This window comes from Apodemus sylvaticus, chromosome 7, assembly GCF_947179515.1.
Source record: "Apodemus sylvaticus chromosome 7, mApoSyl1.1, whole genome shotgun sequence".
Taxonomy (NCBI): Eukaryota; Metazoa; Chordata; class Mammalia; order Rodentia; family Muridae; genus Apodemus; species Apodemus sylvaticus.
In genome coordinates this window covers 14778401-14806203 of record NC_067478.1, presented here as the reverse complement: position 1 = coordinate 14806203, position 27803 = coordinate 14778401, and the positions used below count along the sequence as shown (strand labels likewise).

Genomic DNA, 27803 nt, shown 5'->3' with positions numbered 1-27803 from the left:
CTACGATGAGAGGGAGGGCGGTGGCGGAGGAGCGGAGAAACTCCCCGCTCCATTCAGCACCGTGGGCAGCACTTCTGTCCTTAATAAAGATGGCGGCAACGGCTTCCGTCGCCAGAACTGCCATGCGCGATGGGCTGTACCACCAGGTTTGGGGCAACAGGGCGGAGGTGGAGCAAACCATCGGAGCGGCCGGGAGCCATGTTGGAGCGTCGGGAGGCGGCAGCAGCGTCGGGGATGCTGTGGTGGGGGCTGCAAAAGCCGGGGCCGTATGCCAAAGGGGCTCTGGCCGCGGAGTAGATGGTGCCCAGAGAGCAGTGGCGGCGCGGAGCGACGGGCAGAGGGGCGGAGGGCCGGGGCGGCGGCAGGGGCCCAGGAGGGGGCCAGAGCGGCGGGGCGGGCCCAAGGCCCGGACCCGGGCGGGGGGCGGCGGAGGCCGTGAGGGGAGGCGGGGGTGATGGCGAGGCGGCCTCTATGGTGGGGTCTCCCGGGACCGTCGACCCCGGTACTGCTGCTCCTTCTCCTCTCTTTGTTCCCTTTTAGCCGGGAGGAGCTGGGGGGCGGTGGGGACCAGGGCTGGGACCCAGGGGCAGCTACTACTACTGGGCCAAGAGCGCAAATCGGCAGTGGAGCCGTAGCTCTTTGTCCCGAGTCTCCCGGCGTCTGGGAAGATGGAGATCCTGGCCTGGGGGTCAGGGAGCCTGTCTTCATGAGGCTCGGAGTAGGTAGGCAAAACGCCCGGAATGGTCGAGGGGCCCCTGAGCAACCAAACGCGGAGCTGGTGGTCCAGGCATTGGGTAGTCGCGAGCAAGAGGCAGGTCAGGGTCCAGGGTATCTGTTGTGTTGGCACCCAGAGATCTCTTCCTGTGGGCGGACAGGGCCTTTACGAAGAGGTAGTCTGCCACTCGAGGCTCAGTCCCCAGGGGATTCTGATCTGAGGAACAGCTCTCCTCGCCCTTCGGAACTTCTGGCTCTGCCTGATGGCTCCAGGCCAGTGGCCTTCCAGCGTAATGCTAGGAGAAGCATCCGCAAAAGAGTGGAACACTCTCGCTGCTGCGGGACGCTGTGGGAACCAGGACACAAGGGTCAGGGTGGGAGATCCGCAACTTCCACAGTGGAGAGGGGACCCCTCCGGCGGGACTGCCTCCCCGGCTCTTTGGGATCTGGCCTGGGGGAGGATTCAGCACCACGTGCTGTGAGGACAGCTCCTGCGCCGGGTTCAGCACCTCGCGAGCCTCGGACAGCTCCCGAGCGCATGCGCTCCCGCGGCCTCTTCCGCCCGGGTTTCCTCTTTGAGCGCCCTGGGCCGCGCCCTCCCGGGTTCCCTACAGGTCCTGAAGCCAAGCGAATACTCTCAACGAACCAGGGTCGTCCGCGTCGTGCTGCAAACCGCCACCCGCAGTTTCCTCAATACAACTACCAGACACTGGTACCTGAAAATGAGGCAGCGGGCACTGCGGTGCTGCGCGTGGTGGCGCAAGACCCGGACCCAGGCGAGGCCGGGCGCCTCGTCTACTCGCTGGCAGCGCTCATGAACAGCCGCTCGCTGGAGCTTTTCAGCATCGATCCTCAGAGCGGCCTCATCCGCACGGCTGCCGCTCTGGATCGTGAGAGTATGGAACGCCACTATCTTCGAGTGACAGCACAGGACCACGGCTCACCGCGCCTTTCAGCTACCACCATGGTGGCGGTGACAGTAGCTGACCGCAATGATCACGCACCAGTGTTTGAGCAAGCCCAGTACCGGGAGACACTTCGTGAGAATGTGGAAGAAGGTTACCCCATCCTGCAGTTGCGGGCCACCGACGGCGACGCGCCACCTAACGCCAACCTGCGCTACCGCTTCGTGGGGTCGCCAGCTGCGCGCACCGCAGCCGCTGCTGCTTTCGAGATTGATCCGCGTTCGGGCCTTATCAGCACCAGTGGCCGCGTGGACCGGGAACACATGGAAAGCTATGAGCTGGTGGTAGAGGCTAGTGACCAGGGCCAGGAGCCTGGGCCTCGTTCAGCCACCGTGCGAGTGCACATAACTGTGCTGGATGAGAATGATAATGCGCCCCAGTTCAGCGAGAAGCGCTATGTGGCACAGGTGCGGGAGGACGTGCGCCCTCACACGGTGGTGCTAAGAGTCACGGCCACGGACAAGGACAAGGATGCCAATGGTTTGGTGCATTATAACATCATCAGCGGCAACAGCCGGGGCCATTTTGCCATCGACAGTCTCACGGGTGAGATACAGGTAATGGCACCTCTGGACTTTGAGGCAGAGAGAGAATACGCTTTGCGTATCCGGGCACAAGATGCAGGCCGGCCACCTTTGTCCAACAACACAGGCCTGGTGATCATCCAGGTGGTGGACATCAATGATCACACACCTATCTTTGTCAGCACACCCTTTCAGGTGTCTGTTCTGGAAAATGCACCCCTGGGTCACTCGGTAATTCACATTCAGGCAGTGGATGCAGATCATGGGGAGAACTCCAGGTTAGAGTATTCTTTAACTGGTGTGGCATCAGACACACCCTTTGTGATAAACAGTGCCACTGGCTGGGTCTCTGTGAGTGGTCCCCTGGACCGGGAATCTGTGGAACATTACTTCTTTGGTGTGGAGGCTCGAGACCATGGTTCACCCCCACTCTCTGCTTCGGCCAGTGTCACGGTCACTGTGTTGGATGTCAATGACAATCGGCCTGAGTTTACCATGAAAGAGTACCACCTTCGGCTCAATGAGGACGCAGCTGTAGGCACCAGTGTGGTCAGTGTGACTGCGGTAGACCGAGATGCCAACAGCGCCATCAGCTACCAAATCACAGGTGGCAACACTCGGAACCGATTTGCCATCAGCACCCAAGGTGGCGTGGGCCTGGTGACACTGGCTCTGCCACTGGATTACAAGCAGGAACGCTACTTCAAGCTGGTGCTTACTGCATCTGACCGTGCCCTCCACGACCACTGTTATGTGCACATCAACATCACCGACGCCAACACACACAGGCCTGTCTTTCAAAGCGCCCACTACTCGGTGAGCATGAATGAAGACCGCCCAGTGGGTAGCACTGTGGTGGTCATCAGTGCTTCTGATGATGACGTAGGGGAAAATGCCCGCATCACCTACCTTCTGGAAGACAACCTGCCCCAGTTCCGAATTGATGCCGACTCAGGGGCCATTACGCTACAAGCTCCACTGGACTATGAGGACCAAGTGACCTATACACTGGCCATTACCGCTCGGGACAATGGTATACCACAGAAGGCAGACACCACCTACGTGGAGGTGATGGTAAACGACGTGAATGACAACGCACCTCAGTTTGTGGCCTCCCACTATACAGGCTTGGTCTCCGAAGACGCGCCACCTTTCACTAGTGTCCTGCAGATCTCAGCCACTGACCGGGATGCGCACGCCAACGGCCGGGTCCAATACACTTTCCAGAATGGGGAAGATGGGGACGGGGACTTTACCATTGAGCCCACCTCTGGCATCGTCAGGACTGTGAGGCGACTGGACCGGGAGGCGGTGCCAGTGTATGAGCTGACTGCCTATGCGGTGGACCGTGGCGTGCCCCCGCTGAGGACTCCAGTCAGCATCCAGGTGACTGTGCAGGACGTGAATGACAATGCACCTGTCTTCCCAGCTGAGGAGTTTGAAGTAAGGGTGAAGGAGAACAGCATTGTAGGGTCCGTGGTGGCTCAGATCACCGCAGTGGACCCCGACGATGGCCCCAATGCTCATATAATGTACCAGATTGTGGAAGGGAACATCCCCGAGCTGTTCCAAATGGATATCTTCTCTGGAGAGCTCACAGCACTCATTGACCTGGATTATGAGGCTCGTCAGGAATATGTGATCGTGGTGCAGGCCACATCTGCTCCTCTGGTCAGCCGGGCCACTGTACATGTACGCCTGGTGGACCAGAATGACAACAGTCCCGTGCTCAACAACTTCCAGATCCTCTTTAACAACTACGTGTCCAACCGCTCCGACACTTTCCCCTCTGGCATCATTGGGCGAATCCCAGCTTATGACCCAGATGTCTCTGACCACCTCTTTTACTCCTTTGAGAGGGGCAATGAACTGCAGCTCCTAGTGGTCAACCAGACCAGTGGGGAGCTTCGACTCAGCAGAAAGTTGGACAACAACCGTCCACTAGTGGCCTCCATGCTGGTAACTGTAACAGGTGAGGGGCGCCGGTCTTAACTTGTCAGGGTTCATACAGAATCCCAAAGTGATGAATTCTCACACCCAGTAAGAGCTCCCGTAGACCTCAGAGATTTTATTCAGGTTCTTGGTGCCTATGGGTCTGTTCCTACAAGCATCACTCGTCTCTCTTTAAAGGGAGCGGGAACAGAGGGCATTTTTGTTTGTTTGTTTGTTTGTTTGTTTGATGCTCATGTATTTCTAGGAGAAGCCAGAATGTCAGGTTGTTTATTTCATGCCTATGTTTTAGATAAGGGTTACTTTTGGGTCTAGTTGGCCTTTCACTTACTTCAGTGGTCAGGAAGAGCAGCTAGCTTACTTTGACAGCCTCAAGCAGGTTGTGCAGAAAGTAGGCCCAGCTTGCTTTCCACAGAGCAGTCCAAGGTCCTTTCCTGTGGGAAAATGTCCAGAAATTCAACAGCCTTCCTTTCCCCTGGCTTTCACAAGGTGGACAATGCTTTTGAAGTCCCACCTTCTAAAGGTGCCAGATGTTTGGAGAATCCTTTCTGCTTTCACTGGGGAATGGGGACTCCTGGCACGACAGAGAAGGCATGTTCTTTGTCAATTTTCAAATCTCTCAACAATCAACCTTTCTGGGCCAACCAACACACAACACACACTTAACCTGAGGTGAACAAAACTCTCATCTCAGGATGGACTCTGAAGTCACAAAATCCAAGTCCGGAGTGTTAGGCAGTTTGCTAACTAAAGCATGCTAAAGAGGACCCAGAGTATGGGTATGCATCAAGGTCCCTGATATTCCTGGAGTTTGCTGATCCAGAGTTCTGGAGCAATTCACTGAGCGTTCACTGGTCCAGGATTCCATCTAGTGTCACAGGAGAGCAGTTTGCTGGCCAAAGATAGATCTGAAACACCCTCTGAAAACACATTCATGTTTCTTTCTTACATCTTTTTTCTTTCTTTCCTCCTCCTCCATTGTTTTGTTTGTTTTTTGAGACTGATCTCACTCACCATGTAACTCTGGCTTGAACTCACCCTGTAGACTAGGCTGGCCTCAAACTCTCTGTCATCCAAATGCTGGGATTAAAGGTGTATATCACCACATGCCTGGCCTCTCTCCCCAGTCCCCATGGTTTCTTGTAGGGGGTGTCCTTCTGTTTCTACTACACCAAGGGAAGATGGGAAGCTAGGGATGGATGGCTAGTGGTCCTGGCTTCTCCTTGTATCCTGAGTGGAGGTAGCTTATTGATCATGATGACTAGGCGTATTACTGAGCAATTAAGGAACTTCTTGTGTGTTGGTTGATTGACTTACTTACCCTTGGGTAATGGTGGGGGTGGGGCTGGTGGAGCTCCCTGGTGCTGACCGCTAGACCTGAACTGGGTCAATTACTGACTTAAGCCTCTCCCCATGTTGGGATGCCAGAGTAGGCCGCAGCAGCTTGTGTGTACCCTGAAGCTGAGACAGGTGGTGATTACTAGGCCCCAGACTCACTTGTGCCTTGTTAGGGGTCAGTCTGTTGATTCCGAGGTCTAGATAATTACTGGCTCCAGAGCCCTTGTGTCCCAAGGAGAGGCAGCTACTGACCCGAATCTGATCACTGTCCCTACCCATGCCCGCAGATGGCCTGCATAGTGTTACAGCCCAGTGTGTTCTGCGGGTGGTCATCATCACGGAGGAGTTGCTGGCCAACAGCTTGACTGTTCGCCTAGAGAACATGTGGCAAGAGCGCTTCCTGTCACCGCTGCTGGGTCATTTCCTTGAAGGCGTGGCTGCAGTGCTCGCAACACCAACCGAGGACGTTTTCATCTTCAATATCCAGAACGACACGGATGTGGGGGGCACCGTGCTCAACGTGAGCTTTTCAGCGCTGGCACCTCGTGGGGCTGGGGCAGGCGCTGCGGGGCCCTGGTTCAGCTCCGAGGAGCTACAGGAGCAACTGTACGTACGCCGTGCAGCCCTGGCGGCTCGCTCGCTGCTCGACGTGCTTCCCTTTGACGACAACGTGTGCCTGCGCGAGCCCTGCGAGAACTACATGAAATGCGTGTCAGTGCTCCGCTTTGACTCCTCCGCGCCCTTCCTGGCCTCGGCCTCCACGCTCTTCCGACCCATCCAGCCCATCGCGGGTCTGCGCTGCCGCTGCCCGCCTGGCTTCACGGGAGACTTCTGCGAAACGGAACTCGATCTCTGCTACTCGAACCCTTGTCGCAATGGCGGTGCGTGCGCCCGGCGCGAGGGAGGCTACACCTGTGTGTGCCGCCCACGCTTCACCGGTAAGTCGGGTGCAGTGCTCAAGTCCTGGCGAAGCTTAGCGAAGGGACTACGGGAGTGCGGTGAGCAGCAGGCATCTTTTCCGAGGCTACAGAGACGCGCGGCTGAGCACTGCTCTCAGCCTACAAGCTCAGAGTAAAAGAAGCCCTAGGCAGGATGTTAGGGGCGGGGCGAGGCGATGAGGCTGTGGGCGGGCCACGGCGGAGATAAGACTATATGAGGGCGTGCCCACAGACAGCTCAACCATTCAGAGGCCAAGTGGGATGGACCTAGAAGCCACGCCCTGCTGGGGGGCGGGACGTGGGGCGGGGCATTCTCTGACGGTCCCGCCCCGCAGGGGAAGACTGCGAGCTGGACACTGAAGCTGGACGCTGTGTGCCCGGCGTCTGCCGCAACGGGGGCACCTGCACCAACACACCCAATGGCGGCTTTCGCTGCCAGTGCCCCGCGGGCGGCGCTTTCGAGGGCCCGCGCTGTGAGGTGGCCGCACGCTCCTTTCCTCCGAGTTCCTTCGTCATGTTCCGCGGCCTGCGACAGCGCTTCCACCTCACGCTGTCCCTCTCGTAGGTGCCCGCCCCGTGTCACTGCACGTTTTTCCACTGTCCTTCCCTACGTGACCCTGACCCAGATTGCTGACTGCAAGGTCCTGAGGTTCTCACTGGACACTGTCCTCTTCCCTGACCCCTGCTGGAGTATCTTAGGGCCATTGCACTGGCATCTCCCACGCTGTTCTTTCGTCTCAGCTTGAGTTGATTCTCTAAAGGAGGGTGTGAGATGTCTGCTCCTAATGGTCCCACTCCACCTCACTCAGGTTTGCAACTGTGCAATCCAGCGGGCTACTCTTCTACAACGGGCGCCTGAATGAGAAGCATGACTTTTTGGCTCTAGAACTTGTGGCTGGCCAAGTGCGGCTTACATATTCCACGGGTGGGTGCTCCCTTGGATTTTTGTGGCAGTGAGTAGGTGCATGTGTTCCTGGGATGGCTGGCAGAGTCAATGCATGAGTCCCCTCAGGTGTGCTCCTGAACACACTCTTCAGTGCCAAACAAGTGACAGTGAGAACCGGCCTCTGTGGCCACGCCCTCAGGGAAGGTCCATCACTCTGTGTTTCTCCTGTCTTTGTCCTATGTTCAAGGACACTGTAGTTAAGCCAGTATGGTCACCAGGGGATATGGTGATCCAGTTATTCATTCAGCATGAGCCCAAGAGTATCTGTACCGATATAAATGGGGCAGGAAGGTGCCACTGGGGAGATCCAGATAACATCCATGTGCATATTCCCCACAGGTGAATCCAACACAGTGGTCAGCCCCACAGTTCCAGGAGGTCTGAGTGATGGACAGTGGCATACAGTGCATCTGAGATACTACAACAAGGTGGTCAACATGCCTGGCATAATATGGGCGGGGTGTGTGGAGAGGAGCTGGGATGCTGAGTCCTCCCTGGGAATCTCCATAGGGGCATTGCTGACCGTTGTGCTTGGTCTCTAGCCCCGGACAGATGCCCTGGGGGGTGCTCAGGGTCCCTCGAAGGACAAGGTGGCTGTGTTGAGCGTGGATGACTGCAATGCGGCTGTGGCTCTGCAGTTTGGGGCTGAGATTGGCAACTACTCGTGTGCAGCTGCTGCTGTGCAAACAAGCTCCAAGAAGTGAGCCCCCCCCCTCATCTGTGCCTGCCAGAGTTCACCCAAGCCCTCCACATGGCCCCCCAAATGCCTCGTTCTCCTTCCAACCCAGCACGTCAAAGACCCGGGAGCCTATCCAGCCTAGCTCCTAATCTTAAATTCCACCGCTGGCTTCTGGTTTCCACTGAGTCCTCAGAGAAAGCCCCTGGGCATCCTGCCCTCCAGAATGTCTACACTGCTTAAGTCTGTGATGTCACACATTGCCTCTAGTCCATCGGCTCATAAGCAGACCCTAAGGCTATTGAATCAGTTGATCTCACCCTTCAATCCCTCTTCTCCACCCCAACTCCAGCCACCTGAACGCCTTCCTCTTCATCACAGCCTTCAAGTACCCCACCCTTCCCCAGACCACCTTCCCGTCATCCTCTTCTCCCAGGCCGGCCCTGCCACCCTTACCTAAACATCCGTCCTTTAGTGCTGTCCCCCACTTCCTGTGGCCCCCAGGAGCAACCCCTACTCTAGCTCTAGACCCACCAATGACCCAGGCTCCTGACCCCCCCCCCCCCAGGTCCCTGGACCTGACGGGCCCTCTGCTCTTGGGAGGTGTCCCCAACCTTCCTGAGAACTTCCCTGTGTCCCGCAAGGACTTCATCGGCTGCATGCGAGACTTGCACATTGACGGCCGCAGGATGGACATGGCGGCCTTTGTTGCCAACAATGGCACTACGGCAGGTAGGCCCCATGGCTCCTGCCTCCCTCACCCATGTCCCTGTCTCCATCATAAGGAGGAGGTGGAGGGTTGCATGGGATGGTTCTACATCTGACCCCAACCCAGTACTAGATGGCAAAATCCACACTCTGGTCGAGCCTGGAGGGCCCTGCTCTTACTCCGTCCACTTCCTGAAAGCATGAGGATGACACAGCCACTTTCAGCCCCTCGGGATGCTGGCCTCCCCCAGCATTCAGATCCCTCACCCCGTGTTCTCTCATGTCTTCTTTGTCCCTTTCTCTCCAGGCTGTCAGGCCAAGTCACACTTTTGTGCCTCAGGCCCCTGCAAGAACAGTGGCTTCTGCTCCGAGCGCTGGGGTGGCTTCAGCTGTGATTGTCCTGTAGGCTTTGGTGGCAAAGATTGCCGACTCAGTGAGTAGACATCATGGGGCAGGAGGGCCGTACAGGGTGAGTAGGGTAGGTTCTTGGGGTAGGCTCTATAACCCCACTTCTCTATCTCCTCAGCAATGGCCCATCCCTACCATTTCCAAGGCAATGGGACACTGAGTTGGGACTTTGGAAACGACATGGCTGTGTCTGTGCCATGGTACCTGGGACTATCATTTCGAACACGGGCAACAAAAGGGGTCCTGATGCAGGTGCAGCTTGGGCCACACAGTGTGCTCCTCTGCAAGGTGTGTCTGTTCCTCCACCCTTCGTTTCAGCCTCTGCTAACCTCTGATGCTCCCCAACATCGAGGTTTCGTCCTGGTCATACAGCTTAGTTCTCTCTGTCAGATGTCTTAACACACGGGACTCTGCTCTGGACCCTGAACCTTGACTCTCTCTCTACCATAATGTTCTCTGCATATGCAAGGGCATACACACAGCTCTTATAACCATACCAACCCACAAGCCCTGGCTCTGTCCGTTTCTTGCCCTCACCTGTATCAACATGTTATTCCCGAACAGTTGCCTGTGTATTGGGTATAGCTTTATCCTGCTGTTCTGAACTCACATTCCTGACTGTCACACCCTCTGATCTCACTAACCAACTTCATCCCAATCTAACCCTGGGGCTGTGCATTTCTACCCACAGCTAGATCGAGGGTTGCTGTCTGTGACACTAAGTAGGGCCTCAGGCCACACTGTCCACCTCCTATTGGACCAGATGGTTGTCAGCGATGGCCGGTGGCATGATCTTCGGCTGGAGTTGCAGGAGGAGCCAGGTGGCCGAAGGGGCCATCATATCTTTATGGTTTCACTGGACTTCACCCTCTTCCAGGTCTGACCTCTGACCCCAGGGTAGTCTGTTCTCAGCTTTCCAACAAGACCTGCTTTGTTTGACCCCGCCTCTTGTCCAGCTCCTTACCACCCCCCAACTACCACATCTGATAGTCTCCAGCCTTCGCTTAGATCCCACCCCTCCAGCCCGGTTGGGATGTTAGGCATCCCTGCTTGTGTTGGGGAGTCTACCTAGATTTCAGGCTTGATCTTGGGGTACCTCAGTAGGACTTTGACTTTGCCTGACTCCTGAAAGCCCCTTCTAGTATCTTGGGTACAGGAGGGAGGGGGCCTGTCTGAGCATAACTTTTTTTTAAATGTTATATGTATGAGTACTTGCCTCCGTGTATGTATGTGTGCCATATACATGTCTAGTGCCCAGGGAGGCCACAGGAGAGTATCAGAGCCTCTGGAACTGGAGTAACAGACAGTTGTAAGCTTCACGTGGGTGCCAGGAATCAAACCCAGATCCTCTGGAAGAGCACTCAGTGCCCTTAACCACTAAGCCATCTCTCTCCAGCCCCGAGCTAAGGTCTTAACGGAAGCTTTTCTATTATATTTATCCCATGCCACAGCACGTTCTCCAAACCTAGGGGCACCTCGTTCTCAAACCATTCTTCTGATTCAGGGGACAAAGTGTGGTCAAACAAGCCATCTGACTCTGGGATGTGACAGGGGTTCACCAGGTGCCCCTCCCTCAGTGCTGACTGTCCCCTTCTTCTAGGACACCATGGCCGTGGGGGGTGAGCTGCTGGGCCTGAAAGTAAAACAGCTCCACGTGGGAGGCCTGCCCCCCAGCAGTAAGGAGGAGGGGCCTCAGGGTCTGGTTGGCTGTATTCAGGTGAGGACTGTCATGATATGGGGTCATTAGGAACCTGAAAAACAGCATTCAAGTACATGTCGGCATAGGAGCGGGGTTAGGTGACCCAGAGAGATCGGAGACAAGTCAGCCCTTCCTGTGGTGGAAGCAAGAGTCTAGCTTAGAAAAGCAAGGGTCATCTGGAATGTGTCAGAAACAGCACAGTAAGGGATCCTTGTGGGGGACGGATGGGGGCTCTTTAGAGGAAGGGCTTGTGTGTCGGGGATCATCAGACTGGGCGTCTGGTTCCACATCACTGCCTTGATGTGACTCTCACCCTTTGCCGTCTGTGCCTATAGGGGGTGTGGACTGGCTTTACGCCCTTTGGGTCCTCAGCCCTGCTACCTCCCAGCCACAGAGTGAATGTGGAACCTGGCTGTACTGTGACCAACCCCTGTGCATCTGGGCCCTGTCCCCCACATGCTGACTGCAAAGACCTCTGGCAGACCTTTTCCTGCACCTGTCGGCCAGGTGGGTGTTGAGAGAATTGGGGAAGGAACCAGGGGCCGTGGAGAAGGCTCAGGGACTAGGGGGCCTGCCAGCAGGTAAGAAATGAGAGGGTTAGGACCCTGCCTCTTTCCGTGCTCCTTGACCATGTGTTCTGAGCGTCCTGACCCAACCTGCAGGTTACTACGGCCCAGGTTGTGTGGATGCTTGCCTCCTGAACCCGTGTCAAAACCAGGGATCATGCCGGCGCCTCCAAGGGGCCCCCCACGGCTATGCCTGTGACTGTGCAAGTGGCTATTTTGGACAGCACTGTGAGCACAGGTGAGAGGCTCGGGACTGGGGTGATGGAAAGACGCTGTGGAAACAAGTGGGGCCACGGAAGTCTCACGGATGCACTTTACCTAATCTCATTCCCAGGATGGACCAGCAGTGCCCGCGGGGATGGTGGGGAAGCCCAACCTGTGGTCCCTGCAACTGTGAGGTTCACAAGGGCTTTGACCCCAACTGCAACAAGACAAATGGCCAGTGCCACTGCAAGGTTGGCCTAGACTCTGACCCTTGACCTTTTAACTTTCCCCTGGACATATGATCTCTGCCACCTGACTTGGGCCCTAACCTCTTACTCTGTCTCCTACAATCTAGTTGCCACCCCTCATTCTTCACCTCTAAACCCATCTGAGGCAAGTCTTTTTAGCCTATGAGCTCTTTTTAATTATTACTAATTTTTGAACTTTGGCCCTTGATTCTTCTATTCATTCCCCACACTTTCACCTAAGACCCTTCCCTTAAGCCTGACCTCTGACCTCAGGCCCCTGACCCATCCCTAAACAGGAGTTCCACTATCGACCGAGGGGCAGTGACTCATGCCTCCCATGTGACTGCTACCCTGTGGGCTCCACCTCCCGCTCATGTGCACCCCACAGCGGGCAGTGCCCCTGCCGCCCAGGAGCCCTCGGCCGTCAGTGTAACAGTTGTGACAGCCCCTTTGCGGAGGTGACAGCCAGTGGTTGCCGAGGTAAGCAAGCTATTGCCACCTCCACATGGAGAGGATTGGTTCTAACTAAAGAGAGTGTGGTGCTCTTAGCTCCTGGAGGTGGAGGGCTCCAGGGATCTCTTCCTGAGGGAGACCAGTTAGACCCAAGCAGCCCTATGGTTAGCGAACACTCTTAGCTGACTTGTAGATTACCAGGCCAACGCTAAAAAAATCAGAAGGGGAGTGGCAGACTCTGGGCCTCTGCATGGGAGTGGTAGAAGAGCACTGGGTGTGGCGTTCCTTGCCCTGGAAACTGGCCTCCAGGCTCAACAGTCCCTTTCTCTCTAGTTCTCTACGATGCCTGCCCCAAGTCCCTGCGATCTGGTGTGTGGTGGCCCCAGACTAAGTTTGGTGTTTTGGCCACAGTACCCTGTCCCCGGGGGGCCTTGGGTGAGTATGAGGTGTGCAGCATTCTTGCTGAGGGTGGGGCAGGTCTCTTTTCTGATTGTTGCAGTCTCCTCTTTCACCAAGTCGGGTGGTCGGAACTCTGTGACGAGCCGGGAGTAGGGGACATTCCCGTGGGCCCCTCATACTTCTTAGTGGCTCCGGTTCTCTTCCTATGCTGTCATTAAGCCTCCATCTGTTTCTCTTGGCTTCTGGGCAGGATTGCGGGGTACAGGTAAGGGGTACGTGTTTGCTCAGGTGCGCTGCCCCCTCCCACTGCCAGAGCTTTTGCAGACCCCCCTCCTGCTGCTTAAGGTCCTTGCAGACCCCTCCCTGCTGCCTGAGCTTTCTAAAACCTACTCCTAGTCTCCTGGAGACCCCTTCCTGTGACTGACTCAAGGACCCTAGAGAATTTCTCTGAAGGCCGAGTCCTAAAGGATCCTCCTCATCCTCCAGGATCCTTCAGATCTTCACTTCCTATGCCTTTGCAAACTCTTCCCCACTTCCTGGGCTCCTTGTAGGGCTCCCCCATTGGTCAGAGTCACCCACCAGCTTCTCCTTGCTGCCTGAGGGCCTCCCAGAATCTTCCCTGCTGCTTGAGGTCTCTGCAGTGGCTGGACAGAGATTCTCTGTGTGTGTGTGCATGCTCACACGTGTGTCCTGTGCCTGTGCATGTGTCTGTGAGTCTGTCTTGAGGGGCTGGGGATCTGAATTTAAGCTAGGTTCTATTTTGATGGTGGACACAACTTATTCAACTTCTATCCCAACCCCATAAACAAGGGAAGGCAATGACCGTAAAGTCCCCCACTGGGGTAGTTAAAACTTGTGTGAGAACCTACTCCCACCTCAGATGATACTCCTAGAAGATCTTGTCTATGTCAGTGTGCTTGGGAGTATGCAAGAGAGCAATCTCTCTCTCTCTTTCTCTCTCTCTCTCTCTGTCTGTCTCTCTGAATCTGTGTGTGTGTGTGTGTGTATGTGTGTGTATGTGTGTGTGTGTGTGTGTATGTATGTGTAGATGATGAATACTGTTGACATGTAAGGTTATCCAGACCCATATGTATGAATGAGTGAGTGACTATATGTGAGTGTGTGTGTGTGTGTTGTATGTGTCTACAGCACATCCTCATACCTATCTTTATGTGGTCAGTGGTGAGAATGGCTCACAGATCTCTTGGGAGAATTGACCAACAAGCTATTGGAACTCACCCGGCTCAGGCTGCAGCATCTAGGCACCTAGCCATAAATGCTTATCATTCTGGCCCCTTCCTCAAGACTCCCTATGGGATAGAAGAGGGTGCTGTGGCCGCCTATCAGCAAAAGTATCCAGGTTCCAGGCCTGACCAGGGATTGCCTGCCCCCAGGTGCTGCGGTGCGACTGTGCGACGAGGAACAGGGTTGGTTGGAGCCTGACCTCTTCAACTGTACCTCCCCTGCCTTTCGAGAGCTTAGTCTGCTGGTGAGACTCTGCCCAGATCATGCCCTACACCTAAGACCTTCAGGCCTGTGATGGGCCCAATATACACCTCAGCCCTTCACCTCTTGGGCATCAGTTTCCTAGTTGCCCTTTCATCTGTCCAAGCCTTTCTCCCTGTAAGGCTTTGAGAAAGGCCTACAGGACCACAGAGCAACCGCTGCCGTCCTTGTCCTGGCAGTTGGATGGCCTAGAGCTGAACAAGACGGCACTGGATACTGTGGAGGCCAAGAAGCTGGCTCAGAGGCTGCGGGACGTGACTGGCCAGACTGACCACTACTTTAGCCAAGATGTCCGAGTCACTGCCCGCTTGCTGGCCTACTTGCTGGCTTTTGAGAGCCATCAGCAGGGCTTCGGGCTGACAGCCACACAAGATGCCCACTTCAATGAGGTGGGCTGTGGTCTCTGTCCCCCCTTCCGTGGCCCTGACCCCCAGCCCACGGCCCCTTCTCCCTAGTCTCCTAGTCCTGGGCCCCAGCTTATTACTTATCCTCACGGCTGGAAAAGTGAAAGTCCTACAACTTAACTCTTCCCTGTCCAGTCCTTCTATTCTTGCCTCTTGGGTCCCCACTAATACCTGGCTAGACCCCCACCCCATGCCTCCCCCAACCCTTTGTACCTCCTCACTACCTAGAAGAATCCAACTCTTTCTCCATCCTTCTAGAATCTTCTGTGGGCTGGTTCTGCACTGCTCGCTCCGGAGACAGGAGACTTGTGGGCTGCCCTGGGGCAGCGGGCCCCTGGGGGCTCCCCGGGAAGTGCAGGGCTGGTGCGGCATCTGGAGGAATATGCAGCCACCCTTGCAAGGAATATGGAGCTGACATACTTGAATCCTGTTGGACTAGTCACACCCAATATCAGTGAGTGGTAGATGGGACAGGAGAAAGGTAGGGGCTGTAAAAGGGCAGGAGGAGCTCTGGGGCTAACACTACTGCTGTGCCTTACCTACTCCAATCCCCAGTGCCTTGCAGGGCCTTGCACTCATACCAAGGAAAATATGGCTTTGTGAAGCTCGGGTATGAGTGTGGGCATAGGTGGGGATGTAACCCTTGGCGTAGGAAGGAGGCCCTTGACAGGAGCTACCCCTCTTTTTCTTGGGCAGTGCTCAGCATTGACAGGATGGAGCATCCTAGTTCAACCCAGGGAGCCCGGCGTTATCCCCGTTACCACAGCAACCTTTTCCGGGGTCAGGATGCCTGGGATCCTCATACACACGTGCTGCTGCCCTCCCAGGCCCCGCAGCCATCCCCGTCTGAAGGTAGGAACCCTTCTGGTGACTGCTGGGCCAGGGCCTGTCTCCTCTTCTGAGGAGCTTGGTGCCATGTCACCCTCTTACCAACGCTTTCCTTGCCAGACCCCTCCACCCCGCCGCTCCTGTGTGAGACCCTCCCCGGGCCACCAGCTTCGGTCCCTTCCCCTATTCCTGTGTCCTCCACTCCCCAGTTGTTGGATTTATATGGAAGAGATCTCTGTGCTTGGTGCTGGGTTGGGTTCAGCACTAGGTCTGCGAGTATCCATAAGAAGTCACTAGAGCTCCTTCCTTTCCTTCGGCAGCTCTGCCCACAAGCAGCAATGCAGAAAACGCCACAGCCTCGAGTGTGGTCTCCCCACCTGCCCCTCTGGAGCCTGAGTCTGAGCCTGGGATTTCCATAGTCATTCTCCTGGTGTACCGAGCCTTGGGAGGCCTTCTCCCCGCCCAGTTCCAGGCTGAGCGCCGGGGTGCCAGGTACCAAGCACAGAAGCAGCTCCCAGTCCCATGAACCCTGAGTCTTTTGTAAGCTTGCTCCCCACCCAGTACTCCTTTCCTCAGTGGACAGATGAGCAGGTCCACAGGTAAACAGAGACGATCCTCTGCACACCTCCAGGGGCTTACACGACCTGGGTTCCATGTGAATTTTTTTTGGTTATAAAGAGTGGAGGAAGTCCAGGGTGACAGACATGGGGACCATCACACACACACACACACACACACACACAGAAGAAGGGTACACAACTGAAAGGCAAAAGCAGGTTGGTTGGAGATTGGAGAAGGAAGGTTCGACAGGGACAGACCAGACCAGTCTGGAGCTCCTCATGCCTGAGTCCAGTCTAGGCAGTGAGTCTGAAGCCCCTGGGAGCTCAGGAAACAGTGGCTGGTGTTCTTAGAGACAACCTGCGCTGTGCGGCTATGGCAGACCCTGGTTAGCTGTGGCATGTGACTTGAAGACAGGCAGAGGTGGGCAATCGGTCTTTGGTCAGCAGTATCCAAGACCAGATGGGTGTCTTCTCAGGCTCCCCCAGAACCCCGTTATGAACTCCCCGGTGGTCAGCGTGGCTGTTTTCCATGGACGCAACTTCCTTAGGGGTGTCCTGGTGTCCCCAATCAACCTTGAGTTCCGCCTACTACAGACAGCGAATCGGAGCAAGGCCATCTGTGTGCAGTGGGACCCACCTGGCCCGTGAGGACCCCACTCTGGAAACCTTTTGTCCCTGTTAACCTCTGGCATGTGCCCCAGCCCGTCTGTGAGGTCCCCAGCTATGCCACTGTGCAATTAGCCCCATGAGGGACGCCATTCCCCAGTTCCAGGCACCCTCTCCCTCCCCATCTCACAAATCCCTGCCTGCAATGGGGACTCGTCCTGGGCGGAAAGGTGGACCCAACTCTCCTCTGTATACAGGGCAGATCAGCATGGTATGTGGACTGCAAGGGACTGCGAGCTGGTGCACAGGAATGGATCCCATGCAAGGTGTCGCTGCAGCCGGACAGGCACTTTTGGAGTCCTTATGGATGCCTCTCCCCGTGAGGTAGAGTTGTGACCCAAAGAAGGGAGAAGTCCTGGGCTGGGAAGCTCTGCCCAGCGTCCCAGTAACCATCCTGTAACCCTACAGCGGCTAGAGGGAGACCTAGAGCTGCTGGCTGTGTTCACTCACGTGGTCGTGGCCGTGTCTGTGACGGCGCTAGTACTGACGGCAGCTGTCCTGCTGAGCCTGCGCAGCCTCAAATCCAACGTGCGTGGGATCCATGCCAATGTGGCAGCTGCCCTGGGAGTGGCAGAGCTCCTCTTCCTGCTGGGAATTCACAGGACCCACAACCAGGTGCAGGGGCAGGGCCAGGGGAACCGTGTCTCCGTGACTCCGCCTTTTTCTGGACGGCCTGGGGCCCAAGCTCAGCATCTAAGATCAGGGATACTTAAGTCAGAGTCTGGGTTTGGGGCAGGATGCTGGCTGGGATTAGATGCTATTGTTAGGGAAGTAAGTGGGAAGATGTCTGGGGCGGAGTCAAGGATGTGGCGGGTAGGTGGGATTCTGACTCTGGTCTCCTGGCCCTGTCTTCAGCTTCTGTGCACTGCGGTCGCCATCCTCCTGCATTACTTCTTCCTCAGCACCTTTGCATGGCTCCTGGTGCAGGGCCTGCACCTCTACCGAATGCAGGTTGAGCCTCGAAACGTGGATCGTGGAGCTATGCGCTTCTACCATGCCCTGGGCTGGGGCGTCCCTGCTGTGTTGTTGGGTGAGGTCTTACCCCCTCAGGCCTGTGATCGCCATACTGTGCCTGTTGTCTGGTCTGCAAATCCTATCATGCTCCCTCAACTTCAGCCCCCATGTTTCCTTCTCAAGGAGGATCCTGTTTGCCTTTACCCCATTTCCTTCCCACACTGGGGGAGGGGGTGGGGAACGGGGTGGTCAGAATTTAGAATATACCGCTTTGGTCTTCTCTTTTCAAAGGCCTTGCTGTTGGGCTGGATCCAGAGGGCTATGGGAACCCTGACTTCTGCTGGATCTCCATCCATGAACCTCTTATCTGGAGTTTCGCTGGCCCTATCGTCCTTGTTATTGTGGTAAGTGTCTCAGTTAGGAGGGCGGAGGTTGGAGCAAGTGTGAGGGAGGGCCAGGTGGTGGTGCATGGCATCCGGCTGCTTCCGCTTCCTGTTGGATCACAGAGTGAGCTCCCACTCAGGAGGCATGGGGGTGGGAGGTGATGCTCTTCCTGTTCTGCCCCCATTTCTCTCTGAGTCTCTCACAATCCCGCCCAGCTTTCTCCTTTTCCATCTTTGACTCTCCTCTGTGTGATTTTTATCCCCAGCTCTTCTGTCTCTTTTTGCTTCTGACTCACTCTCTCCCCTCTTCTTGTCTCTTTCTCTATGGTTGGGCGTGTGGTCTTGGTTTCTTTCTGCTCCTCACTGTCTCCATCTCTATCTCTCTCTCTCTCCCTCCACTGGACTGTGGGTGTAGATGAATGGGACCATGTTTCTCCTCGCTGCCCGCACATCTTGCTCCACGGGGCAGAGGGAGGCCAAGAAGACGTCTGTGCTGTGAGTTGCCCAGTGGAGGGAAGTAGGGCTTCTCAGGGTGGCACACTCCTCCTGGGTGGGCTCTGGGCCCCAAGAATACCTGGTAGAGGTTGGACTCCTAGTTCTGCATGGAGGGAAGCTCCCCGCCCCCACGCCATGGCCTACGGTCCCTCTCTGGTACTTTTGCCATTTCCTGGTGCCACATGCTTGGTCACTCTTGCCCTCGGTCCCCTGGGTCCCCTGGAATTGCCTGAATGACCTACTCCGCTGTGTATGTGTCTGCCTGTCTTCTGTTTCTCTCATGGCCACCTTACTCCGTTGGCTTTCCCATGCTACCTCACGGCTCCCTGAACATGCCCCCCCTTCTTTGTGTGACCGCCCATCTTCCTTAGTGTCCCTCTGAGACTTCTGTGTTCCCGTGTGAGGCGTGTTTCTTCCATCCCTGTGTGTCCTCCTGTGACCCCTACATAAACCCTGCTTGACCCTGGCGTACCTCCCGTGTCCCCCCCATGTCCTTACAGCAGGACCCTTCGAAGCTCCTTTCTGCTCCTTCTGCTGGTCAGTGCCTCCTGGCTCTTTGGCCTTCTAGCAGTCAACCACAGCATACTGGCCTTCCACTACCTCCATGCTGGACTCTGTGGCCTCCAGGTACCTCTGGGGCCCTTTCCCCACCCCAGACTCTGGTGGGGCCTCAGCACTGAAGCCTCTAGCCCTAGGTGTGGCCTTGCCACCAGGCCTGGAGCTCACTCTGCTTGAATGACTATGAGAATCCTAGACCAGACACTGACCCTAGTTGCTGACCCCAGACCTAAGAGCTGACCCCCAGCTAGTCACTGGCATCTGGCTGGGTGCTAATCCTGGATTGACTTTCACCAACACTGCGACCTCTGACCCCTCGCTGACCGTGCTCTCATTAACTCCCCCACACCCCACCCTCACCCCACCCCCGCCATACGCCCTTCTCTTTATTAGTCCTGAGACTCTCCTTGACTTCTTTCTGGTCCCCACTCCTTTGGACTCCTCAGTGCTCACACTGCCCTATGACAGCTGATACCCCCTCTGTGCTGACCCACAGAGTCTTTTATCGCTGCGATTGGCACCTTGTTGACTGTGTTTTGAGCTTCTGTTTTTCCGATCTCCCGGTGACCTTCACTGACCCTTACTGACCCACAGGGCCTGGCTGTCCTGCTGCTCTTCTGTGTCCTGAATGCAGACGCTCGGGCTGCTTGGACACCAGCCTGTCTAGGCAAGAAGGCAGCTCCTGAGGAAACGAGGCCAGCCCCTGGGCCGGTGAGAGACCGCAAGGCTGAAGGTGGGGGGATGGGAAGCCCGGATGGGAGGCTCTTCAGAGCCTGCTCACACCCTGTCCCACCCGCCTCCCCCAGGGGTCTGGGGCCTACAACAACACTGCCCTCTTTGAGGAGAGTGGCCTTATCCGCATCACTCTCGGTGCCTCTACCGTCTCTTCAGTGAGCAGTGCCCGCTCTGGCAGGGCCCAGGACCAGGACAGCCAGCGGGGCCGCAGCTACCTCAGGTACTACTTCACCTGGGGTTGACCTTCCCAGATCCGAGGGAGGAGAGCTACCTGGACGCCGACTGCTGCTTTGCCCCATGTCTTCTGTTAAACACTAGAGGCTCCCTTGGCATGCAGCAGTCCATGCACTCAGAGGCTCTTCCACATTCGCGAGCTTCCAGAGCACGGTGTCACACGCCTCTCTGATGGAAGATTCTTCATTTCCAGGGACAACGTTCTGGTTCGACACGGCTCGACTGCGGAGCACGCCGAGCTCGGCCTCCAGGCTCACGCCGGCCCCACTGACCTGGACGTGGCTATGTTCCATCGAGATGCTGGTGGAGTTGGAGCCCTGTGCGGGAGGAGGGGCTAGAGGGAGTCTTCTTGATCTGCTTTCTTCTGCCCCAAAATTCAGGCAGTGGCTACCTGGGTGGGACCAGCTCCTGTCAGGTCGCTGCCTCAGAAAGCACCCACCCATCCCTGATTGTCCACACCATTCTGACCCAGTCCATCCACGGTTGATTCAAGCCCCACCTTAACTGTCTTGCTCGCCCACCTCCAGACCCTCAGCTCAGGACCTTTTCTTATCCCTCAAGTCCCCTGCCATTTCACCTTCCTCCTGACCGTCCCACTTCAGGTGCAGACTCTGACTCAGACAGTGACCTGTCGTTGGAGGAAGAGAGAAGTTTGTCCATCCCATCTTCAGAGAGCGAGGACAATGGCCGGTCTCGAGGGCGTTTCCAACGTCCACTCCGCAGGGCAGCCCAGAGTGAGAGGCTCCTTGCCCACCCCAAAGGTGACTGGAGCTGGCTGATTCCATGGGTGATCGAAGGACTTCTGTGCCTCACTTAGATGTGATGGAGGGACCTTACTATCTCAGGGTTCCTGAGCCCTATTCCTATCCGCATTTCTAGGAGTGCTTGGGAACCCAGGGCAACCTGGGTGATGGTAATGAAGTCAGAGACCAGAGACGTTACAGAGTCACTTGTCCCCTCAGCCCCTGGCTTCCCTGTGAGTCAGGGTTAGATTGGTCTCCTTAGCCCAGCCACCAAACTCCCATCTCATCTAAACCCCTCTCGCTAAGGATAACAGCTATCAGCAAGCCTTCCTTCGATGGCTCGTGGATCTGAGATGGGACATCCTCCTGTTCCTATTTCTTTTGAAAAAGATGTGTGTGTGAGTGAGTGTGTGAGTGAGTGTGTGTGTGTGTGTGTGTGTGTGTAGATGTATATGTGCTATAGTACTGATGTGAAGGTAACAGAACAGCCTGTGGGAGTTGTTCTTTTCCTACCATGTGGTCCTGGCACTCAGGTGTACGTTGACAGACTTGGTGGAAAGTGCTTTTGTTTGCTGAGCCATCTCACCAGCTCTCCCTCTCCTGTTTCCCAGTGAAGACAGCCAGGGCTTAAAGGGTCCTTAGTGTCAGGGGTCACAGAGTCTGAAACGCTGCAGTCAAGCTGGGGGGGGGGGGCCTCTGTCACCTGCTTTGGCTTCACAGATGTGGACGGCAACGACCTTCTGTCCTACTGGCCAGCCCTGGGAGAGTGTGAGGCGGCAGCGCCCTGTGCTCTGCAGGCGTGGGGCTCTGAAAGGCGCCTCGGACTAGACAGCAACAAAGATGCAGCCAACAACAACCAGCCGGAACTGGCCTTGACCAGTGGAGATGAAACCTCTCTGGGCCGGGCCCAGCGGCAAAGGAAAGGTATGAGCCCTGACCCTTCGGCCTCACTGTAGGAGCCCTGAAGGCTGCTTAGGGCCAGAACAACGGGAGTTTAGCTACCTGATCCCAAACAGGGAGGTCGTCTTGCTCAACTCTGACAGGAATCTGCTCCTCAGGAATCTGCTCCTGCTTCACAGTCCCCAGCCTGATCTATGGAGCTCCTGCCCGCCCCATATCCTGGCTTGTACCCTTGGGTCCTTAGAAGTCACCTTTCTCTCTTCTATTCCCACTCACTTTGCAAAACCACACAGGCTGTTAAGCCTTTGAGCTCCTGCTCTGGTCTAGAAGGTTTCTGTCTCTTACACTGGCTGTGGGAACCCCAGAGGTTGGCCTTGTATCAGCACAAATGGTTTCTGCCCTTGGTCTTGCATCACAGGAACACTGGAGGCTGCTCCTGCCCAACCCCGGGAATTCCTACCCTTTTGACCCAAGCCTGTATTTCTAGGACTTGAGGTTATCCCTCTTCTGACTTAGGAGTCTGCCCTGACCCTGCACCATAGCCCCTGTCCTAGCTTGACCCACAGGATCACCGCTTCCCACTCGGACTCTTATTCTGAGTGGGACCTTTGGCACTGCCTCTGACCTCAGCTCTGTTACAGGATCCCAGGAACTGGCACTTTTTTTTTTTTTTTTTGATTTTATTTATTATATTTAAGTACACAGACACCAGAAGAGGGCGTCAGATCTCTTTACAGATGGTTGTGAGCCACCATGTGGTTGCTGGGATTTGAACTCATGACCTTTGGAACAGTGGTCAGTACTCTTAACCACTGAGCCATCTCTCCAGCCCGAACTGGCACTTCTTTAGCTAGACTCCTGCCGCTCTTTGACAGACACCCGGTTCTCAACTCTGCTCCTTCCACAGGCATCCTGAAGAACAGGTTGCAGTACCCGCTGGTGCCTCAGACGCGAGGCACTCCTGAGATGTCCTGGTGCCGGGCAGCTACCTTGGGCCACCGTGCTGTGCCGGCTGCCTCCTACGGTCGCATCTATGCGGGCGGGGGTACAGGTAGCCTTTCACAGCCTGCCAGTCGCTACTCTTCTCGAGAACAGCTGGACTTGCTCTTAAGGCGACAGCTGAGCAGGGAGCGACTCGAAGAGGTGCCAGTTCCTGCACCTGTTCTGCATCCCCTCAGCCGACCAGGCTCCCAGGAACGCCTGGATACTGCACCAGCCCGCCTGGAGCCCAGAGATAGGGGCAGCACACTACCACGGAGGCAGCCACCTCGGGACTACCCTGGCACCATGGCTGGCCGCTTTGGGTCACGGGATGCATTGGACTTAGGGGCACCCAGAGAATGGTTGAGCACACTGCCCCCACCCCGCCGCAACCGGGACCTTGATCCACAGCGCCTGCCTCTGCCCCTGTCTCCACAGCAGCAACTCTCAAGGGACCCCCTCTTGCCATCTCGGCCCCTGGACTCTCTATCTAGGATCTCGAACTCTCGGGAGCGGCTGGACCAGGTGCCTAGTCGGCACCCCTCACGGGAGGCCCTTGGACCAGCCCCACAGCTTCTCAGAGCCAGGGAGGACCCAGCCAGTGGCCCTAGCCATGGTCCCTCCACAGAGCAACTGGACATTCTCTCCTCTATCCTCGCCTCTTTCAACTCCTCAGCACTCTCCTCTGTGCAGTCCTCAAGCACGCCCTCAGGCCCTCACACCACTGCCACGCCTTCTGCCACAGCCTCTGCACTTGGGCCTTCCACACCACGCTCAGCCACGTCTCATAGCATCTCGGAATTGTCACCTGATTCAGAGTAAGCAGGGCCCAGCCCCTTGTTCACATCTCATCATTTTAGGGCAGTTCCTTCGGGTATCGTCCCTGAGTTCCACCACCACAGAGTACAGTGAGAGTTGGCCTGTAGATTAGGGCTACCCCAGGCTCCGCAGTGAGAGTTGGCCTGTAGATTAGGGCTACCCCAGGCTCCGCAGTGAGAGTTGGCCTGTAGATTAGGGCTACCCCAGGCTCCGCAGTGAGAGTTGGCCTGTAGATTAGGGCTACCCCAGGCTCCTCAGTGAGAGTTGGCCCGTAGATTAGGGCTACCCCAGGCTCCACAGTGAGAGTTGGCCCATAGATTAGGGCTACCCCAGGCTCGGCTGTGAGAGTTGGCCTGTAGATTAGGGCTACCCCAGGCTCAGCTGTGAGAGTTGGCCACTCCGTGCTCAGCAAGTATAATGGCTATTCCTGGTTGTCAACTTGACTATAACTGGAATGAACTACAATCCAGAATTGGAGGGCTCACTTGTGGCCCAGATCTTGAGGCTACAAGACACAAGTTTCTGACCTGGATCTTGGCATGGAGATATTAAGGCAAAGTGGCTATGAAAAGCTTAGGCCCAGGCAAGGTAGTACATGCCTTTAATCCCAGGAGACTGAGGTAAGGAGATCTCTGAGTTCAAAGTCAGCCTGGGTCAAAAAAGGCCCAGATCCAGGCATGGTGGTACATACCTTCTCCAACAGGGTTACACCTCCTAATAGTACCACTCCCTGGGCCAAGCATAATACAAACCATCACTGCAAGGCAGGGCTCCTACAGGGACAACTCCATTAGGAAATGCAAAAAGGAGTAGTTGGAACTTTCTGGCTGTAGGGTTAGAGCCAGCCTCCCAGCACTACATGTCCCAAAAAAGTACCTCCAAAGGCCGGAAAGGGTAGTCAGGAATCAAGGCATGGAAGTATGGAATAATCTGGCATTTGCATGAGGCAGTGTGAGGAGTCTCTGTTCAGAAGGCCCTGCTAAGCGGTCATATGGCCTAGAGCATCTGATGCCATACTGAGAATAAAGCCTTCACTCATTGCTGCGTTCCGTCAGCATGACACTGTGCCCACCTGTGGGTGCTGCGTGGCTAAGCACAGTACATCTCGGTGTGTGTAGGACATCTGTAGGGTTGACGATGTCATCGACACCCAGCTGGGTACACAGGACCGGGAGAAGGAAAGTGGCGGGAGGGGAGGGAGGAGTTGTGGGACTGAGAGTAAGCAGGGCCCCCTAGGGAGTTGCCAGGTCTTATTAGCCAATAGGAGATCTCTCTCTCTCTCTCTCTCTCTCTCTCTCTCTCTCTCTCTCTCTCTCTAGGAGAAACTGTCAGGGTAAGTTCTGGGCTATCTCCAGGATGAGAGGTAACTGGGAGGAAAATGGCTCTCTGGGGATGGGATGGGGACCGGGAGGACTGACGACAATGAGAGAGGACATAAAGGAGGGAGGGGCAGGGGCTTGGGAGCCTGGAGCTCGTGAGGGCTGACGAAAGGTAAGGAGAGAGTCTAGCCTTGGGGTCCGCAGAAGTGCCCGGTGATTAAGGATTCAGGCTTTAGGATCACCAAAGTTTGAGTTTGAGTTCTGTCTCTCCTCTGCTATGACCTTGGCACAGTACAAGCTGTTACAGTAGTCTGTTCATCTGCTGAGGGAGTTTAGAGAAACGAACTCCTTGAGATGTGGAGATTTGTGACATTATCTGTATTATGGAGGCTGAGTTTGGTATCGGAACCTAGAAGGTGTCCCTGCTAAGCACTGCGAGACCTAGGCAGCTAATACGTCTAGGGAGTGGAGGTCCAGATAGGTGTGTGGAGGGCTGAGTCCTGGAGTGGGCACGTGGGAGCTGAGGGCTAAGAGACAAGGCTCCTCCTCTTAGCCACGGCCTTCCATTTCCACATTCAACTCCACAGAGTTCCCAGAAGTGAGGGTCACTCCTGAGGGATTGACCGGCAAATGAGGAGCCACGCGAGGCAGCGGAGGAATTGGGCTGGCCGAGCCACGCGAGGCAGCGGAGGAATTGGGCTGGCCGAAGAGACTTCAGGACTGACCCCAAGGCAGCCCTCTTCAAGGCCTCCCCTCAGTTCAGTTCAGTGCAGTATGGAGGTCCCTCCCGGGCGCATCTGTGAGCATGCGTGTGACAGGTGCAGGGGGTGGGGGCTGACGGAGGACTTTTATACATTTTGTACCTTTGTAACCAGAGAGATATGCTTATGTTATTTTTCAGCTTTTCTGTCTCCCAGGGGTCTTGAGACTGGGCTAGGAAGGGGAAGGGGATGGGAGAGAGATGCAGTTTGGCCGCCTTTGGGTCCTTAGCAAAGCATCTGCTCTTCCATCTTACAGCAGAGTGGACAAGTCGGGCCCACCCACTCTTTCCCCTCCCTTCCCCACAGTGATCTGACCGTTGTTGGGGCCCAGGGTGCAAATTTGATCTTTGCATCTTCTCTAATGCCCTATAGGCCCAACTCCTGTTTGGGGGTTGGTCTTGGAAGCAGGGGTCCTCCATCTTCCTCCCGAGGGCTCACGTGCTCCACTCCTCCCTGTGGGTGTGGATATGTATTCCACGGAGTCCTGCCGCTTACTGCCTTAAGACCTAGGACTGGTGCTTCAGGTGCTGGTGGAGCAGCAGAAGTCATGTTTACAGATCAAGGCTTCCCTTTCTCCCTTTGGGAGGGACTTGGGCCTCTAATCAGTCATTCCTACAGAGGGTGGGTGGAGGGGGCACTCCTTTGTCCCTCCTTCACTAGTCTGTGGTGCCATTGGTTTACCCGTCCCCTTGAGGGATGGGGGGTAGTGAACAAAGGGAGCAGAAACAAGGGAACCCAAGACCCAGAATGTAGGTGCGCAGCCTCCCACTGTTTACAGGATCCTTGGGCACCAGGCTGCAGCACTGGCTGCCCCACCTTCTGTTAGTCCCTTCTAAAGGGAAAAGTAACTCCTAGGATCCTGTTCACAAAACTCTCTTTTGTTATTTGTCTGATGTCCAGTTCTGGGGACTTTAAACTTTTGTTACTTTGTTTACAGGTCAAGATTATTTTTTAACATGGTTGGGTTTTTTAATTTATTGTTTACAGCCTAAAACACTGAATTTATACACTTTGTTTACAGTTCAGAATGTTCCCCCTCCCTCTTTGTTTACAAGTGAAAGGTAGAAAAAGTGGGGGAGGGGCCTAAAAGACCCACCTGTGCTGCCCCTGGACCTGGCCATCTTGAGGTAGGCTTCTAATTCCAACTTTTCCCAGGTCAAAGGTCAGCTGAGTCTTCTAACAGCTTGCCCCCAAGGTGGTTCAGGACTGGGGTTCTGTGCAAATGCCACCCACCCCTACCCTGTGCATACTCTTGGGAGGCAGCTTCTGAGATTCAAAAATCCCACTTCACTGCCTGTGCCAAATCCCACCAGCTGGGTCCCCTAACTCTCTTTACCAAGACTAACCCCTGCCCTTGAAGGGCTGAGAGGCCTGTCGGTGGGAGAGTGTCCTTGCTATGTCCTAGGTTCTGTAGATGCCCGTCTCTGGGGTCCCCTTCCAACAGTGGCCCTCTTTCCTGTCTGTGTAAATTGTTCCGTGAAGCCGCGCTCTGTTTTGGGAATAAACTTCTATAGAAAACACTTGTTCCTTTTTCTGTTTCAGAGGTAGGATGGCTGTTGTGAATGACTCACCCAGAATGAACTCTGTAGGAATCTGAGCTCTCCTCCCTCCAAAATATCCAGTTATTTTTAGCCCATTTCATGGGAAATTTGGACCAGGTTCCCATTTCTTTCTGAAATGCTGCCTCTCACCTTGTGACCGGAGCCTGAAGTTGGAGCACAGGAGCTGGTCAAGAGAAGCCACTTCCCTGGTCTAGGCTGTCACATGAGGGTGTTGTCTCTTAACATCCAGAGCCTGGCATTTGTGGCCCTGCCCCTTTGTCAAACCAAACCTAGGAGTTGCCACAGCAGTTCCTGCCTTACCCACCCACACTCTGACCCTTCCTGGTCTTTTCTCACTTGGATCTGGCCAGAAGCTTGACCACACCCCGAGGGCCTTTCTGAAATAACTGGGTTGAGCTTCCAGAGCTGGAAAGGGATCCTGGATGCAGCCTGAAGTAAAAGGGAGGCCTTGAGAAGCCACAAGTGTGGCAAATACCTTTGATCTCTTCTTTAATCCCAGCACTCACTAGGCAGGCATAGGCAGATGGATCTGTGTAGACTAGCCTGGTCCAGGACAGCCAAAGCTAAACGGAGAAAACTTGTCTGGAAAAAAAAAAATGGAGGTAGGGTGGGGTTGACCTTGAGGACTACTGTGCCAGGTCTCAGAGGGGAAATCTGAG

General features: G+C 55.6%; 1 protein-coding gene across 1 annotated transcript; it reads left to right on the top strand.

Moving 5' to 3' along the window:
* Positions 1 to 454: 454 nt before the first annotated feature.
* Positions 455 to 27102, top strand: Celsr3 (cadherin EGF LAG seven-pass G-type receptor 3). Its single transcript, XM_052187224.1, has 36 exons — positions 455 to 4175; positions 5779 to 6429; positions 6765 to 6990; positions 7239 to 7354; positions 7715 to 7803; positions 7918 to 8075; positions 8620 to 8783; positions 9067 to 9192; positions 9286 to 9455; positions 9859 to 10044; positions 10768 to 10884; positions 11202 to 11373; positions 11529 to 11670; positions 11767 to 11887; positions 12181 to 12364; positions 12671 to 12772; positions 14131 to 14225; positions 14422 to 14631; positions 14905 to 15100; positions 15343 to 15498; positions 15795 to 15966; positions 16511 to 16678; positions 16898 to 17024; positions 17109 to 17315; positions 17556 to 17730; positions 17946 to 18058; positions 18453 to 18532; positions 19033 to 19159; positions 19685 to 19801; positions 19897 to 20045; positions 20253 to 20362; positions 20662 to 20820; positions 21523 to 21726; positions 22610 to 23501; positions 25409 to 25468; positions 25504 to 27102. The coding sequence occupies exons 1-35, from the start codon at positions 455 to 457 to the stop codon at positions 25434 to 25436; spliced, it is 9930 nt and encodes a 3309-aa protein (XP_052043184.1). The 3' UTR covers positions 25437 to 25468; positions 25504 to 27102.
* Positions 27103 to 27803: the final 701 nt, after the last annotated feature.

Bases quoted from the DNA above. Each gene is read 5' to 3' on its own strand.
- Celsr3 (XM_052187224.1), top strand. From the start codon at position 455: ATGGCGAGGCGGCCTCTATGGTGGGGTCTCCCGGGACCGTCGACCCCG. The intron at 9,193-9,285 runs GTGAGTAGACAT...CTATCTCCTCAG, and splicing joins TGGCAAAGATTGCCGACTCA to CAATGGCCCATCCCTACCAT. The intron at 21,727-22,609 runs GTATGAGCCCTG...CTCCTTCCACAG, and splicing joins GGCCCAGCGGCAAAGGAAAG to GCATCCTGAAGAACAGGTTG.